The 15,554-nt window shown below is 44.4% G+C and overlaps 1 protein-coding gene across 1 annotated transcript in view; it reads left to right on the top strand.

Annotated features, from left to right (window-relative positions):
• Positions 1-15,554, top strand: part of myo7ab (myosin VIIAb) — a 30,527-nt gene that overhangs the window by 8,473 nt on the left and 6,500 nt on the right. The window contains exons 6-34 of the mRNA XM_069718818.1: positions 1,019-1,203; positions 1,562-1,683; positions 2,065-2,207; positions 2,322-2,435; positions 2,902-3,055; positions 3,162-3,238; positions 3,465-3,584; positions 4,153-4,295; positions 4,412-4,622; positions 4,718-4,853; positions 5,436-5,542; positions 7,486-7,623; positions 8,053-8,211; positions 8,484-8,576; positions 8,985-9,079; positions 9,318-9,402; positions 9,519-9,737; positions 11,035-11,352; positions 11,529-11,753; positions 12,169-12,348; positions 12,436-12,525; positions 12,750-12,877; positions 12,978-13,104; positions 13,293-13,412; positions 14,098-14,271; positions 14,398-14,625; positions 14,719-14,889; positions 14,963-15,080; positions 15,186-15,312. Coding sequence (XP_069574919.1) covers positions 1,019-1,203; positions 1,562-1,683; positions 2,065-2,207; positions 2,322-2,435; positions 2,902-3,055; positions 3,162-3,238; positions 3,465-3,584; positions 4,153-4,295; positions 4,412-4,622; positions 4,718-4,853; positions 5,436-5,542; positions 7,486-7,623; positions 8,053-8,211; positions 8,484-8,576; positions 8,985-9,079; positions 9,318-9,402; positions 9,519-9,737; positions 11,035-11,352; positions 11,529-11,753; positions 12,169-12,348; positions 12,436-12,525; positions 12,750-12,877; positions 12,978-13,104; positions 13,293-13,412; positions 14,098-14,271; positions 14,398-14,625; positions 14,719-14,889; positions 14,963-15,080; positions 15,186-15,312 — 4,307 coding nt within the window. The remainder of the gene's footprint in view (positions 1-1,018; positions 1,204-1,561; positions 1,684-2,064; positions 2,208-2,321; positions 2,436-2,901; positions 3,056-3,161; positions 3,239-3,464; positions 3,585-4,152; positions 4,296-4,411; positions 4,623-4,717; positions 4,854-5,435; positions 5,543-7,485; positions 7,624-8,052; positions 8,212-8,483; positions 8,577-8,984; positions 9,080-9,317; positions 9,403-9,518; positions 9,738-11,034; positions 11,353-11,528; positions 11,754-12,168; positions 12,349-12,435; positions 12,526-12,749; positions 12,878-12,977; positions 13,105-13,292; positions 13,413-14,097; positions 14,272-14,397; positions 14,626-14,718; positions 14,890-14,962; positions 15,081-15,185; positions 15,313-15,554) is intronic.

Genomic DNA, 15,554 nt, shown 5'->3' with positions numbered 1-15,554 from the left:
CCTTTCTCACTGACTACGTTTACATGCAGCTATTGGCCGTCACTCGGTTGAGGTCTGACTCGGGTTAAACCGGTTAGTTGTGCCTTCGGCGCCCTGCGGCAGGCGAGTTTACCTGTTGCTACGTATAAAGCAGAATGTCCTCACCTCGCTGTCTGACCGAGCACCGGAGCTTCACTGATAAAGGAGGGATTTCTACTGAAGCGAGATGAATTCACTGAAGAAAAACCGTACACCATAATTATGACTTTTCGATCTCACAATTAGACCTTCAACAAGTCGGCCAAGGTGCTCATTAACCAAAACAAATGTCTGTTTCATACAAATTCAAGTCTCAAAGTAATTGGCAACGTTTAAGCTAAAATCTGAAGTTTATAGGCACTTTTGTTTTTTGTTTTCTGAAAATTGGTGCAATCGGAGCACACGTGTCATTTAGCTGCAGTCAGCTGTAATGGTTTCTGGTTGTTTTGTTCTCTCTCTCCATGTAGACTAATTGTGGTGGAAAGGTGAGTATGAAACTAAAAGAGAAAAATATAGAATAACTACTAGTGTCCTAACTAACTAAAACTAAATATTGATGTCACAAGTTAATGAGGAATATAAATTATGATCTTGATTTAATTCATGGCTGCTCTTACCTTCCATGTATTATAGTGCACTCTTTTCTTGCTTTATTAATAACTTATCTTATCCTCCACTCTTTTGTCTTCATCCATGATAATATAAGGATTTTACAATGTGTGTAAATTCCCTGCAAGAATTATAGTTTCGTGTGATTGATCCGATGGATTCTTTTCAACAATGAAATTAGAGTCAAATCAACTGTAATAGTTGAACATGTTAAACGTCAACGAGTCAAAGGGACAAATGAACAGGAAAAATACTGAGAGATCATTTCTACAATCACTTCGTATGATTTGGAGAATATAAAAGCTGTGTTTCGGGAGTGAATGTGCTTTTTTTTTTTCTGGTCTTTTCCGTGATTTAAACATCTCTTTCTTCTGTCCTTGGCGTCCTGCAGACGTACACAGGCTCCATCCTGGTCGCGGTCAACCCCTACCAGCTGCTTCCCATCTACACTCCGGACCAGATCCGCCTCTACACCAACAAGAAGATCGGCGAGTTGCCGCCGCACATATTCGCCATCGCGGACAACTGTTACTTCAACATGCAGCGCAACAACAAGGACCAGTGCTGCATCATCAGGTGTGTGTTTGCGTGCACTTTATATGGACCGACAGGTACATATGCTTGAGATCCTCGTTCAGTCCGGAGAGTCTGAGATCGTACTGTTAGTTTTTTCAGCATTAATCTTCCACTCTGCATCAGCAGCGCTGCTTTAAGACTTTCAGGCTTTTCATAGTTGAATTCCACCTTAAAGCTTTTTTTGTACCCAGGTTTGTACCTTTTGACTTTTTTTTTATTTATTTATTTTTTATCAAAGAACCAGATGTTTCCTGTCTGTTCTGTTCATAATTTCCAAGCTGTCGAAGCATTTAAATGTGGGCTGCCGGTGAAATATCGTGTTTGTGTATCTGATAAAATGGTTGTCTCCGTGTGACAGCGGCGAGTCCGGAGCCGGCAAGACCGAGAGCACCAAGCTGATTCTGCAGTTCCTCGCAGCCATCAGCGGTCAACACTCCTGGATCGAGCAGCAGGTCCTGGAGGCCACGCCCATCCTCGAAGGTCAGCCAACATCGTCTCCTGCTCACTCTTCTGAAATGTGTTGATGTTCAGATTTCTTATTTTTTTCAGAGAGCTTTGAGGACATTTTAAAACTGAGGTTGCATTTAGTATCTGCCCCGGAGCTTTTTATCATATTAAATGTTTTGCATGGAAACGTAGATGTTCAAAATTCCACTTTTCAGATCAATCTGAGCACTTTTCATGTGTTTAAGAAGTCCTTTAATTCCTTACAAAAATGAGACTCAGGTTATTTCTGTATTGGTCCTTTACATTTTTACACTGTTAAACATCACATCCACTGTTTCTCAGCTCTGCCTGAGTTTTTTTTTGTGTCTGTGCTTCTTCCTCTCACCTCGCTGTCCGATCTGTCACTTCGTTCAGCCTTCGGCAACGCCAAGACCATTCGTAACGACAACTCCAGTCGCTTCGGGAAGTACGTCGACATCCACTTCAGCAAGCGGGGCGCCATCGAGGGAGCCAAGATAGAGCAGTACCTGCTGGAGAAGTCCCGTGTGTGTCGACAGGTGAGATCACGGAGGGACGACGATGATATGTGATGCAACAACAATGAACGCAGATCTTCACCTTATATTTAACGTGCAGTCGTCGCAGCGCTGATGGATTTCTTCCTCCTTCAGGCTCCAGATGAGAGGAACTACCACATCTTCTACTGCATGTTGAGGGGCATGGCTGCAGAGATGAAGGCGAAGCTGGGTCTGGGCCTCGCCACGGACTACTCCTACCTCACCATGGTGAGTCTGCAGCCGTCTCTGTCTGCGGTTCGGTGCCGAGCGCCGGGTTTTTAACCGCTTTCTGCAAACTTCTGTTGTGTATGCAGAAATCTTTTAAAACCACAAACAAAAAGTGAAAACAAAAATACGGGTTGAAACTCAAGTGCAAATGTCAAAGTTACCAGATATGTGTTGAATATCTGTAAAATGATGCTCGAGACGTCAATGTGATGTCATGTTCATTAAAAGATGCCACACTTTTGGTTTGAATCCAAAGAAACTGTCAGTGTGTGTCAAATATAAAACGCCTCAATAAGTATTTGGTGAATATCCTTATTTAACTTTCTCCACTCCAATAAAGAGCAGCTGCTTCCAGATGGAGGGACGTTAGCAACCCGCTCACCAACGCTGTGTTTCCTGGAGCCTCGGTGCGAGCTTATCTAATTAAAGTGCTCACCTAAAGTCCTCTATGTCCCGTTCATCTCAGGGTAACTGCACAAGGTGCGACGGTCGTGACGACCTCAGCGATTACTCCAGCATCCTGGCAGCCATGAAGATCCTCATGTTCACTGAAACAGAGAACTGGGAGATCTCCAAGCTGCTGGCCGCCATCCTGCACATGGGCAACCTGCGATTCGAAGGTGAGTGAACGACACAGATCCACAAAAAAAAATCATCAAGAAAACATCCATCAGAGAGGTCACGTAGTTAAATAAACAACAAATGATGGTTCTGGTTTCCTCTCAGCTCGTACGTATGACAACCTGGACGCCTGTGTGGTGGTCAGATCTCCTGACCTGCTGACCGCTGCGTCACTCATGGAGGTGTGTACCGGGGTGTCCGTACCGTGTGTGTGTGTGTGTGTGTGTGTGTGTGTGTGTGTGTGTGTGTGTGTGTGTGTGTGTGTGTGTGTGTGTGTGTGTGTGTGTGTGTGTGTGTGTGTGTGTGTGTGTGTGTGTGTGTGTGTGTGTGTGCTTTACATTGAAGTCCACCATCATATCTTTTTTTTTTTTTTTTTTTGTCCGCCAACGTCCTTGTCTCGCTCCGTAGGTGGAGCCTAAAGACGTCATGGTGTGTCTGACCACACGAACCCTCATCACACGCGGTGAAAGTGTCTCCACGCCTCTCAGTGTGGAACAAGGCCTGGACGTCAGGGACGCCTTCGTCAAGGTAACCGTCGGTTACCCCTCCTGACAGCAGACGATGTCGAGGTTCACGAGAGGCGTCTTTGTTATAGAGAGTAAAACTTTACTGTTATAAAGGCTTGTTCCCAAACATATCACTTAGTGCTTCCACACTTTTCTATCGAGATCACATCTGAAACGTTATTTAAAGCCTTCGATTTTGTGTGCATCTCAACACTTTGGATATTTTATGTTTTCATCTTCCTTTAATATTTTATTAAATACTGTGTTTCTTCTCTTCTTTTTAATTTCAGTTATATTTCTTCTTTTTTTTTTGCTGTTTCTGTGTAACTTTCTTAAGAAACAGATGAAAGAATGTAAATATTGTAATTTTGTTATGTCTCTTTAAATTGTTAAACAACAGATGAATTTAGAAGAGCAAGCATTTACAGAAAATCTCCCCTTGATGGACCCTTTCAACAAAAGTAATAACGAAGATGTTCTGGGGGCTTTTTCCTTGGAGATATTTGCCGTGCACTGACGCTGAAGGAGAAACACAATCAGCGGGTGGTGATCAGAAACTTAACTTGTATTTTTCTTTGTTTTGTCCTCAGGGGATCTACGGGAGGCTGTTTGTCTGGATAGTGGATAAGATCAATGCCGCCATATACCGGCCTCCTTCCGGCGAGAGTAACACCATGTGGAGGTCCATCGGGCTGCTGGACATCTTTGGCTTTGAGAACTTCATCGTCAACAGGTCGTTAATACTTTGCTGTTTGATCAGAAGTCTGTGTTGTTGTTGTTTTTTTTATCCATTTATTTAACTTCCTGCTGATTTATTTTCCTTCCTTTTCGCTCCTTTCTTCACCGCAGTTTCGAGCAGCTGTGCATCAACTTCGCCAACGAGAACCTGCAGCAGTTCTTCGTCCGCCACGTCTTCAAGCTGGAGCAGGAGGAGTACAACCTGGAGGACATCAACTGGCAGCACATCGAGTTCACCGACAACCAGGAAGCACTGGACATGATCGCCAACAAACCCATGAACATCATCTCCCTCATCGATGAAGAGAGCAAGTTCCCAAGGGTACGATGCAAGAGAGTCACCGAAGAGAGTTCCTGATTATAAATGAAGCGATGGTCTGTAGTTTTGGTGACGTCTGCTTCTTCATCTTTTGTCAGGGAAGTGACGCCACGATGTTGTATAAGCTCAACTCGCAGCACAAACTCAACTCCAACTACATCCCTCCTAAAAACAGCTACGAAACCCAGTTTGGCATCCAACACTTCGCCGGAGTGGTGAATTACGAGACCAAAGGTACGTTGTCCTTCACCAGACATCATGCGTTATTTGCGATGGTTTATTGCTGCCATTTTGGCTCTTTGAAGAGAAAATACTGACCAAATTGGTCAAAATGTCATTTTGCAATTCAGTTGAATTTTTTTTTGGACTGCTAAATCACCATGTAGCATTGTTCCAATACACTTTACAAACAAAGGAAATAGAAAAACAACCATATTCAAACATCAATGTCACGGAAAACCGAGATGAGAAAACTGCAAACAAACACAAAAAAGAGGTGCGAGGTCCTTTCAGCCTTCTTCTAAGTGCAGGGCAGGATTACCTCATTGGAAAGTATAAATGTGTAAAGAAGCATAAACTTAGTCGCATTTATGCTTTTATTATGTTGAGTATATCAGTTCTTTCACATCTTTTGTTGTTCTTTTTTGGCCTCATAACAAGCAACCAGTTTATTTTTTTACTGAATATTTGTAATTTCGTAATATTCTCAGAGAATATCGTTATCGCAGAATTATTTTCGGGCCGCATCACCCGCTCCGTCTTTTGTCCGAGTCAGCGTGCGTCCTCACAGCGTTTCTCTCCACGTCCGTCCTGCAGGGTTCCTGGAGAAAAACCGCGACAGCCTCCACACCGACATCATCCAGCTCGTCCACTCGTCCAAGAACAAGTTCATCAAGCAGATCTTCCAGGCTGACGTGGCCATGGTGAGACGGACGAATGTGTTGGTAACCGTTAGTTTACCACACATGGTCGCTGCGTTCTTCTCTCTTGTTTTGCTGTTTAAGGTGTTGCCGTTGTCACTGGTGACTTTTTTTTTTTTTTTTTTTTTTTTTGCCTCCCTTCAGTTTTTCTCCTCGCAGCGTTGGCTTTTATAACCCTGTATCCAAAACGGTTTGGACGTTGTGTAAAATCTAAATTAAAAACAGAACGTGATGAATTACAAATCATGTAAAGTCATATTTCATTGAAAATGGAAGAAATCAGATTTTGAATGTGAGAACTTTTATCGTTCTATGAAAAACTTTGTTTATTTTTTTTTTATTTGATGCCCGCAAGACATCACCGCTTCTTTTCACAACATGACAGTAAACGTTTGCAAACTGAGGAGACCAGTTGCTGGAGTTTTGAAAGTAAAATGTTGTCCCCCACGGATACTGGCTTTTGAACTGTGCGCTGATAACGAGCTGAGTGGTCCCTCTTCACGTCAGTCCATCTTAAATGAGCTCGGGACCAGAGAAGGCGGCGGTGTTTCTGGATCATGTTTATACATTCCTCTTTGAATGGTAGAGTTTTAACCAGCATTTGCTGATGCAGGGATGAACTGTGTTCACAGACAGTGGCTTTTGGATGAGTTCCTGAGCCCATGCAGTGATTTCCACTACAGAATTGTGTCTGTTTTTAGGGCCTGAAGATCACTGCCATCCAGTATTGGTTTTCTGTTTTGTCCCTTGATTTCTCTTTTGATGATATTATGTGCTGTAGAGGATGAAATCCACAAACTCTTGCGCTTTTTCCAGAGTTTTGAACTCCTCCCCATCTTCACTGCTGAGTGACTCCGCCTCTCTGGGATGCTCTCTTTATACCCAATCATGTGACTGATCTGTTGCCAGTTAACCTACTTAGTAGGGAGATCTTCCACCAGGTGTTGTTTTTAGGATTAAACAACTTTTCCAATTGTTGTTTTTTTGCCCCTGTCCCAACTTTTTTGAAACATGTTGCTGGCCGTCAAATTTAATCACTTTAAATTTGACGGCTAGCAACATGTTTCAAACAATACATAGAACAATAAAACAATACAATTTCTCAGTTTCAACATTCGGCATGTTGTCTATCATGTTGTCTATCGTCCGTTGAATATGGGTTTACAGGATTTGCAAATCATCGCATTCTATTTTTATTGACATTTCACCCGGCGGTTTCCAGCTCTTTTGGAGACGGGGTCGTACTAACGGTACTACACCGCTCCTCTCACTCTGCTGTCTCTTCTCTGTTTCTTCCGTTCTTGTCCTCTGACATCAGTTTCTGTGTGGCTATCAGCAGCCCAGCACCCCCACCCCCAAGGTAATCAGCCTTCAGCACCACGTGGTCACTCCCACCCCCCCGCCCACCCCACCCGCCCCTGTGTGTGTGTTTGCTCTAACAGATGCACCTAGCGGCATCCCTTTGCCTCCTTAAGCCCTTCTTCTTATTCCACAGGTTGTTGTAGCAGAAACCACAGGGGGGAACCTTGTGTTGATGGGGGGGGGGGGTTGTGTTACCTCTTTCTATTTATTTTTTTTTGTAGTTCTGTTTTGTGCAGTAGAAACAGCACCTGTGCACCCCTGTGTTTGCACTGTGTACCTTAAGGTGTGTGACAAAACAGAAAGGCTGGTCGTCTCCAACGTAATGACAGCAACAATTAGAATATTAGAAAATATAAGCGTATTCTTTCAGCGCAGTTTTGTTGTCATGATGTTGATCTAGTGTGTGTTTTTATCATTAGTCTGCATCATATTGAAAAGTTTTGGACCAAAATATTCGCCAACTTTTTTCATACAAGTGTGAAAGTAGAGCCGTTGTTATTTGGTCAGTAACGGACAGTCAGTCAGTCAGTCAGTGTGTGTGTGTGTGTGTGTGAGTAACAGTGTGTTTGTGTGTGTGTTTGTAGGGCGTTGAGACGAGGAAGCGCTCTCCCACCCTGAGCAGCCAGTTCAAACGCTCCCTGGAGATGCTGATGAGGACGCTCAGCGTGTGTCAGCCGTTCTTCGTTCGCTGCATAAAACCCAACGAGCTCAAAAAGCCGATGGTGAGCGTCGTCTGTCGCTGCGTTTTATGTTAATCTAGAAGCATGAATTCATAGATTATTTCATTTATTTTCTTCCCATGAAAGTAAAGGTAATTTAACACACAATTTTCTTTGACAAAAAAAATGTCAGGCTGATATTTGATAAGTTCTTAATTGTTGTGCACACGTCGCACTCAGTTTTAATCAAAAATAAAGATTTATTTGCAGGATACTTTCATTAATTAGAAAACAACAGTAATTTAGATTAATCTCCAATTGCACATAGTTGTTGCTTATAAGTTTGCCAATGATTGAGAGATCCACTCGTATAAAACAAACCTTCATTTTTCTTAATTCGCATCATTTCATCCATCCACCAGGGGGCGCTGCAGAGAAGCTTTAACCTCTGATTCTAACATTGAACTTCTGTTTCTGTGCGTTGTTTCTCAGTTATTTGACAGAGAGCTGTGTATTCGTCAGCTGCGCTACTCCGGCATGATGGAGACCATCCGGATCCGGCGGGCCGGGTATCCCATCAGATACAGCTTCGCTGAGTTTGTGGAGCGTTACCGAGTCCTGATGCCCGGCGTCAAACCTGCTCACATACAGGTCAACAGCACAGCTTCTGTTACAGCTCTGTCCCGGTTAGACCTTTTTAGAGGAGCTAGTAGCTTTATTATTAAAGGACCAGTTCACCCAAACTACACAGTGACACATTTTGACATTTAACGTACAACTTCCTGACGTTTTTGTCGTTAATAAGAAAATATCAGTCCCGCCTTTTTCCATATCGTGTACTGTCACGTTGAGCCCTACATCAAAGTAAAAAAAAATCCTTACCGTCTGGGAGTGGTCATTTTGACACCGTTCTCTCCCTCCAGGAGGACCTACGAGGAACCTGCCAGCGGATCGTCTTCGCCCGGCTCGGGAAACACGACGACTGGCAGATCGGAAAGACCAAGATTTTCCTAAAGGTTATTTTTCTCGTGTAAAAGAGGAGTTGTGTTAGGTGTTGGTTCAGCATCGTGTCTCTGAATCCTGCGTCAGTTTCATTCAGTTTAAAAAAAAATGAAAACAAAAGACATCAAAAACCAGCCTGTCAACATACAAACAATCCTCCCAGCTGCAATATACGCTCTTCGGGGTTCACGTTTCTTAGTTTAACCCAAATTTCAGTTTTAATGGGAGCTATTTATTACACATTTATTGCATTGCAAAACACTTTTGCAAAGGGTGTGATTGTCAACAACATTGTCAACTTATTACCGAGTTCCTCAAAATGTTCAGAGAACACCAGGAAAAAGTTCCTGCGGTGTTCGTCCGTCTCTCTGAACCTTCCTGCTTCCTTACCCCTGTCCTCGTCTCGTTTTGTTCCCCGTCAGGACCACCACGACATGCAGCTGGAAATCGAGAGGGACAACGCCATCACCGACAAGGTCATCCTCATCCAGAAGGCCGTGCGAGGACTTAAAGAGAGGTCAGAAACCTTCTAGGACAGACTTCAATAATCATCTCTGGAGGTCCTCAAGTCCAGCAAGACTAAAAAAAAAAAAATCTGTTCTTTTAAATAAGAACAGAGAATAATGGAAGCATATCAATATTTTTGGCCACGTCTGAATATGTTTGTAGATTTTCTTGTTTAGCTCTAAAAGATGGATTTTCAGGATTTCAGGTTTGAAATCTTAAATAGTTTCTTTTCTTTTATTCCTTCGTAGGACGAACTACCTCAGACTGAGGTGCGCTGTGACCGTCATTCAGAAGGTCTGGAGGGGTTATCGATGCAGGAAGAATTACCAAATTGTAAGTCCGTCTCCCCGTCGACGTGTCGTGTTTTTCTAGATTTTTTCCACATAATTAACACGCAAAAAATAAAAGATGATCATGCCTCACCTGTAAAACGCGTTTCCGTGCTGCAGATGCAGTCGGGCTTCGTGCGCCTCCAGGCGCTCTACAAGTCGAGGAAGCACTACAGGACCTACCGGACGACTCGCCTCTGCGTCACTCTCATCCAAGCCCGTTGCCGCGGCTACCTCATCCGGCAGACATTTGGGCGGCGTCACCGCGCCGTGTTGACCCTCCAGGCCTACACCAGGGGCATGATAGCCAGACGCCTCTGCCAGAGGCTCAGGGCAGAGGTAAAGAGTTATCACGTTTACTACTGCTACCAGCATGACGATGTTAATGTGCCAGAAAGAGAGGGCTACTGGTGCTGAGGGAGGACAAAGAAGTTCAAGTGTCCCGTATTTGATTTGAGCAAAAAGAAACTGACACCTTATTTTGTTCATGTGATGCCATGATTAGATGTTTGTTAACTTCAGAAAGCTTTCAGTCTTTATGCTAAGCTAAGCTAACCATCTGCTGGCTCCAGCTTCATATTTTCTTTTTTTTTTTTTCTTTCCACTGCTCGGTACTTGACTGTGATCCTTTTCTTGCTACGAAGAGCAAAATCCTCAATATTATCCAACATAGATAGGAAAATGATCCGTATATAAATAGTTTAAATTATTTTCTGGTTTATTTTCAGGTAGGATACAAAGAATAAAAGGTGATTCAGAATCAAACTTTATCTCTTTTTCGAATATTTTGCCAACATAGTTGCCTAAAAAAAGTCACAACCTCACAACATCAGTCAGATGATACGTGAAGAAGATGAGTTTTTAAATACACAATTTTTTGTTTGGGCTTTTTGTTAGTGTCTGAATCAGGAGTTTAAATTATTTTACAAGGGGTTTGTTTTGCATAATTATTTATGTAATATTGAACACTTTGGGCCTAAAATATGTCACCTTAAAACCTTTTTTTATAACATTTGCTGGCATGTCTGTTGGTGAAACACAAAAATGTTTGTGAGCCTTTTTTGTTGTTGTTCTGGGTAAAAATGCCATTTTATTTTTACTGTTCTGCTAAATAAATAATTTTATTTTGTAAATGTTCGCTCAATCTCGGTTTGTTATTAAATTGAGCTTTTGGATAGTAATTCCTGAGCGGTTCCTGAGATCCAGCAGCGAAGAGGGTGATCTCTCTCTGGGAGCCCGTCGGTGGAGCAGCTGGTGGACCTGAAACGGACCGGAGACTTTTATATGTTGTCAATGTCATACATGCACATGTGTCAGTCAGAGAGCATCGTGACTTTGACATGTGCACTGTTTTTTATTGGTAGTTTAGATTTTTTTTTTTTTTTTTGTAGCTTTTACTGTCAGACAGTGTTAAAAGGTAAAAGCACTTTAAAGTTGTGTTCAAGAAAAGTTGACGTTCTTTGACTGTTGTTGTCGATTCAGATGTTCATGTTTCCCCTCAGCTCCTCTCCTGTAGTTTAAAACAAACTAATAGTCAGAAAAAGACCGATAAGGAGTAAAATGTGAATAAGTGTAACACCCTTCCTGCCTCTGTGAACCTTCGTCCCTTTGTTTCCTCTCTCTGCTCCCCTCGCAGCGGCGGCGGCGCCTGGAGGCCGAGCGCCAGCGGCGGGCCGAGGAGGAGCAGCTGCGGAACCAGATGACGGCTCGGCGGGCCAAAGTGGAGGCCGAGAGGAAACACCAAGAGCGGCTGGTCCAGCTGGTGCAGCAGCAGGAGGAGAGGGACAGGGAGGAGAAGGAGGAGGCCAGGAGGAAGAAGGAGCTGCTGGAGCAGATGGAGAGGGAGAAGGAGGAGCCCGTCGACCACTCCGACATGGTCGACCGCGTGTTTGGGTTCCTGGGGAACTCCGGGCCGCTGCCCAACCAGGACGGGCAAGCACCAGCTGGATTTGAAGTATGTGTTTATGTCTTTAGGGACAGAAGAACTCCAGAGACACACATCCCCCGATATAACGTACTGATGTCGATAACGTTAAACAAATTCAAATGATCCTCACCCTCCTTTTAGCTCTGGTTTGGTCTCCACCGTCTCTGCAGAAAGCGATCTCGCATGTCGTTGTGTCTCTTCAGGATTTGGAAAACACGCCTCGTGGTGAGGAAGCCGAGGAGGAGGAGGAGGAGGAGGAGGAGCTGCACGAAGCTCTGCCGTTACCCGAGGAGGAAGAGGAGGATTTGTCCGAGTACAAGTTCTCCAAGTTTTCCGCCACGTACTTCCAGGGCGTCTCCACGCACACCTACATCCGGCGGCCGCTCAAACAGCCGCTGCTGTTTCACGAGGACGAGGGAGACCAGCTGGTGAGGCTGACCTCTGACCCCTTCAGTCCAACTCAGTTTTACCTATGTAGCGCCACAATTCAACAAGTCCCACGTGAGTGACAGCTGGAAGGAAAAACCTCCGACAGAACCAGACCTCTCCACCTCACATTATGTTTTCATGGATACATTATAAACATGATTTGGGTGGAAAAAAAAACATGAGAAATATTTCTTAACATTTCCATTTTTGTAGATGTGTGCTTTCATAAAATGGTGGTGCTGGAAATCTCGCTCTCTTCCTGTTTCGTGCTTTAGAATTGGACCAAATGTATAAAGTGAGCCAGAAGAGAGGCTGCTGTTTTGTTAAAATTGTTCTTCTTTCTGAAAAACGCGGTGACGATTTACTGTAAAGCGATTGTTTAACGCTGTAATTAAACTCCCTGTCGTCCTCCAGGCAGCGTTAGCCGTGTGGATCACCGTGCTGAGGTTCATGGGCGACCTCCCGGAGCCCAAATGCCAGATGACCATCAACGACGGCAGCGAAAAAATCCCCGTGATGACGAAGATCTACGAAACCCTCGGAAAGAGGACGTACAAGAGGGAGCTGCTGGAGCTGCAGGTGGTGGAGGGAGAGGTGAGGCGACGCTCGTCGTCGTTCGCTGCTGACGGTGAGATCTGTGAGGCGCTCGTTCAAAATGTCCTCCCACGTTTGTGTCTACAGAACAGCTCCATAGACGTCCAGAAGAGGAACAGCGTCAGACACAAACTGGTGTCTCTCACGCTGAAGAGGAAATCCAAGATCACAGAGGAGGTGAGACCCAAATCAGAAATTTTGTTTCAGCATTTAGCTGGAAAAACAGCAAAATACTTTAAATATTTCACATTAAAGTGAACAGAAGTGTAGAAACAGGAATTTAATAACAACAATTAAACCTCCTCCGTCTTCATAAAAAATTTTAAAAAAAGGATCCTGTGAATTTTAACCCCAAGAAACCACAAAGCTTTTTCCAATGAAGTGTCTCCCGACCGTTGCAGGTCACCCGGCGGCTGACGGAGGGCGACTACGGCCTCCAGGGGAACAGCATGCTGGAGGAACGACCCACCTCCAACCTGGAGAAACTACACTTCATCATCGGCAACGGCATCTTGCGGCCGGCCCTCAGGTCGCTCAGAGGATCTCAGCTCTTTTTTTGAACGTCACCGTTGTTGTTGTTTTTGTTGTTGTTGTTTTTTGCTGAGCTGTCGTTCTCCTGTGTGTCTCAGGGATGAGATCTACTGTCAGATCTGCAAGCAGCTGACCCAGAACCCGTCGAAGAGCAGCCACGCCCGCGGGTGGATCCTGCTGTCGCTCTGCGTGGGCTGCTTCGCCCCCTCCGAGAAGTTTGTCAAAGTAAGAAACCCGAAATCACACGATGCAAAAACTGCTGCAGCCATTTCATAGTTATGTCTCTGTGATGTCTTTTCTTTTGTCTCCAAAAAATGTGAATGTGGTTTGATTTCTTTGTCATTTTCCACCTTTCATGTTTGATTGTGATTTAATGAAAGTTTTCTCGAACTCTTTTATTCCTCTCTCTCCAGTATTTACGGACGTTTTTGGTCAACGGCCCTCCGGGTTACGCTCCGTACTGCGAGGAAAGGTTGAGGAGGACGTTTGTCAACCGCACACGGACGCAGCCGCCATCTTGGCTGGAACTGCAGGTATCGCGCGTTACTTCTTCGGTGACGACAGGTTTCCTGTAAATGTTTCAAAATAAAAGCCTTGTCAAGAAATGAAGGGTTTGCTGCTACTGAAACTCCGGGGGGCTTTTAATTTGAAACAATACAGGAAGTTTTAAGGAGTTTTGTATTAATGAGTAATGCAGTAACTTTAACAGGGCAAACGGTAGCGGATCAAAACGGGCTTCGATTTGACATCGTAAATCAATCAATACACCAAACATGACAACTTTGACTTCCATTTCCTTTGACTGATTCCATCTGTACACCCGTCTCCAACTAGATATCATGAAAAATACAATTAGTTCAGAAATGCTGAAAGAAAATTTGATATTGTAATAAATAACTCCTCAACATATCTACTGCTTTTCCACCAAATATTTGCAATATTTGCTCAGTTCATGTGACAAAATTATATTATATTTGTATGTATTTATTATTTTTTCAGACATGTTTTTCTTTTTTTTATAGCTTCACGTTTAATTAATACGTTTTATATGTTTGTTTCTGTGCCTGGTTGAGGTGGAAATGAATTAGTCCGGTTTGAAACATAGTGAAATAAGTCATAAAATTATTTTTATATTTTCTCAACCTACTTATTTTTATTTTTAAATGAGACTACAGTTTGTTTTCAAAATGCTTGAATCCGATTTTGTTTTGCCGCCAGGCCACGAAGTCTAAGAAGCCCATCATGCTGCCGGTGACGTTCATGGACGGCACCACGAAGACGCTGCTGGCCGACTCGGCCACCACGGCCAGCGAGCTGTGCAACGCGCTGGCCGAAAAGATCAACCTGAGAGACCGCTTCGGCTTCTCGCTGTACATCGCTCTGTTTGACAAGGTAAAAACCCCTGAGTGGGACGCCGTATCAGCCTCTCCTTAAAAGAAACACAGTCAGTTTTCTCCGATATGATGGAGGCGGTATAAACCGTTTTTTTTTTTGTTTGTTTGTTTGTTTTTCCGTCAGGTGTCGTCGCTTGGCAGCGGCAGCGACCACGTCATGGACGCCGTCTCGCAGTGCGAGCAGTACGCGAAGGAGCAGGGCGCCCAGGAGAGGAACGCCCCCTGGAGGCTGTTCTTCAGGAAGGAGATCTTCAACCCCTGGCACAACCCCGGCGAGGACTGCATCGCCACCAACCTCATCTACCAGCAGATCGTGCGAGGGGTGAAATTCGGAGAGTACCGCTGCGAGAGGGTGAGCTGCCGTGCGCTGTGTGTCGATCGGGCGGGTGTTGGGTTTGTTTCCTCCCGATCGTCTCTTCACGCCGTCCCTTCGCATCTCCCGCAGGAGGAGGACCTGGCCGAGCTGGCCTCTCAGCAGTACTTCGTGGATTACGGCTCCGAGGTCCTCCAGGACCGCCTGCTCAGCCTCATCTCGTCCTACATCCCCGACAGAGAGATCAACTCCAACAAGACTGCAGAGAAATGGGTTCAGCTCATCGTTTGCGCCCACAAAAAGGTGTCTGCCGCTCACATAAACCCGACTCGTCCTTTATTTTTTGCTGTTTAACTAACTGTAACTCACCGTGCAGGGATCACACACTAAAAGGAGGCTGAACACACAGAGGGTGAAGGAGGACGTGGTGGATTTCGCTCGTATAAAGTGGCCTTTACTCTTCTCACGCTTCTACGAGGCCTTCAAATTCTCAGGTTGGCGCCACAAAGGCTCAAACAGCCCACACACACTGTATCTCATTTTGAAGTACGTTTTTTTTTTGTTTTTTTTTCATGTACCGTGACGCCGTCTGTTCACAGGACCCAGTCTGCCCAAGAACGACGTGATCGTGGCGGTGAACTGGACCGGGGTTTACTTTGTGGACGAACAGGAGCAGGTCCTTCTGGAGCTGTCTTTCCCCGAGATCACCGCGGTGTCCAGCAGCAGGTACGACAGGCAGCGTGTCCTCCGAGGAACTCCGATTAGAAATAAAACACGGCGTCGAGATTATGTATGAAATGTATCTGAGGGTGAGATCTGAAAAAATGACCCACTCTCATCTTTACTACAAAATATAGACTTTTCATGTTTTGTTATATATGTAATATGTATTGTATAATTGCCTTAATTGCAACTACCAAAACATTTTCTTGTCTTATTGACGCCACAAGAATCATTCTGCTCTCTCA

The sequence above is a fragment of the Brachyistius frenatus genome, unplaced genomic scaffold (assembly GCF_029030835.1).
Source record: "Brachyistius frenatus isolate BFR_SWC_R1_liver_20210118 unplaced genomic scaffold, ASM2903083v1 Contig_200, whole genome shotgun sequence".
NCBI classification, from domain to species: domain Eukaryota; kingdom Metazoa; phylum Chordata; class Actinopteri; family Embiotocidae; genus Brachyistius; species Brachyistius frenatus.
This window is presented reverse-complemented; position numbering and strand designations above follow the sequence as displayed.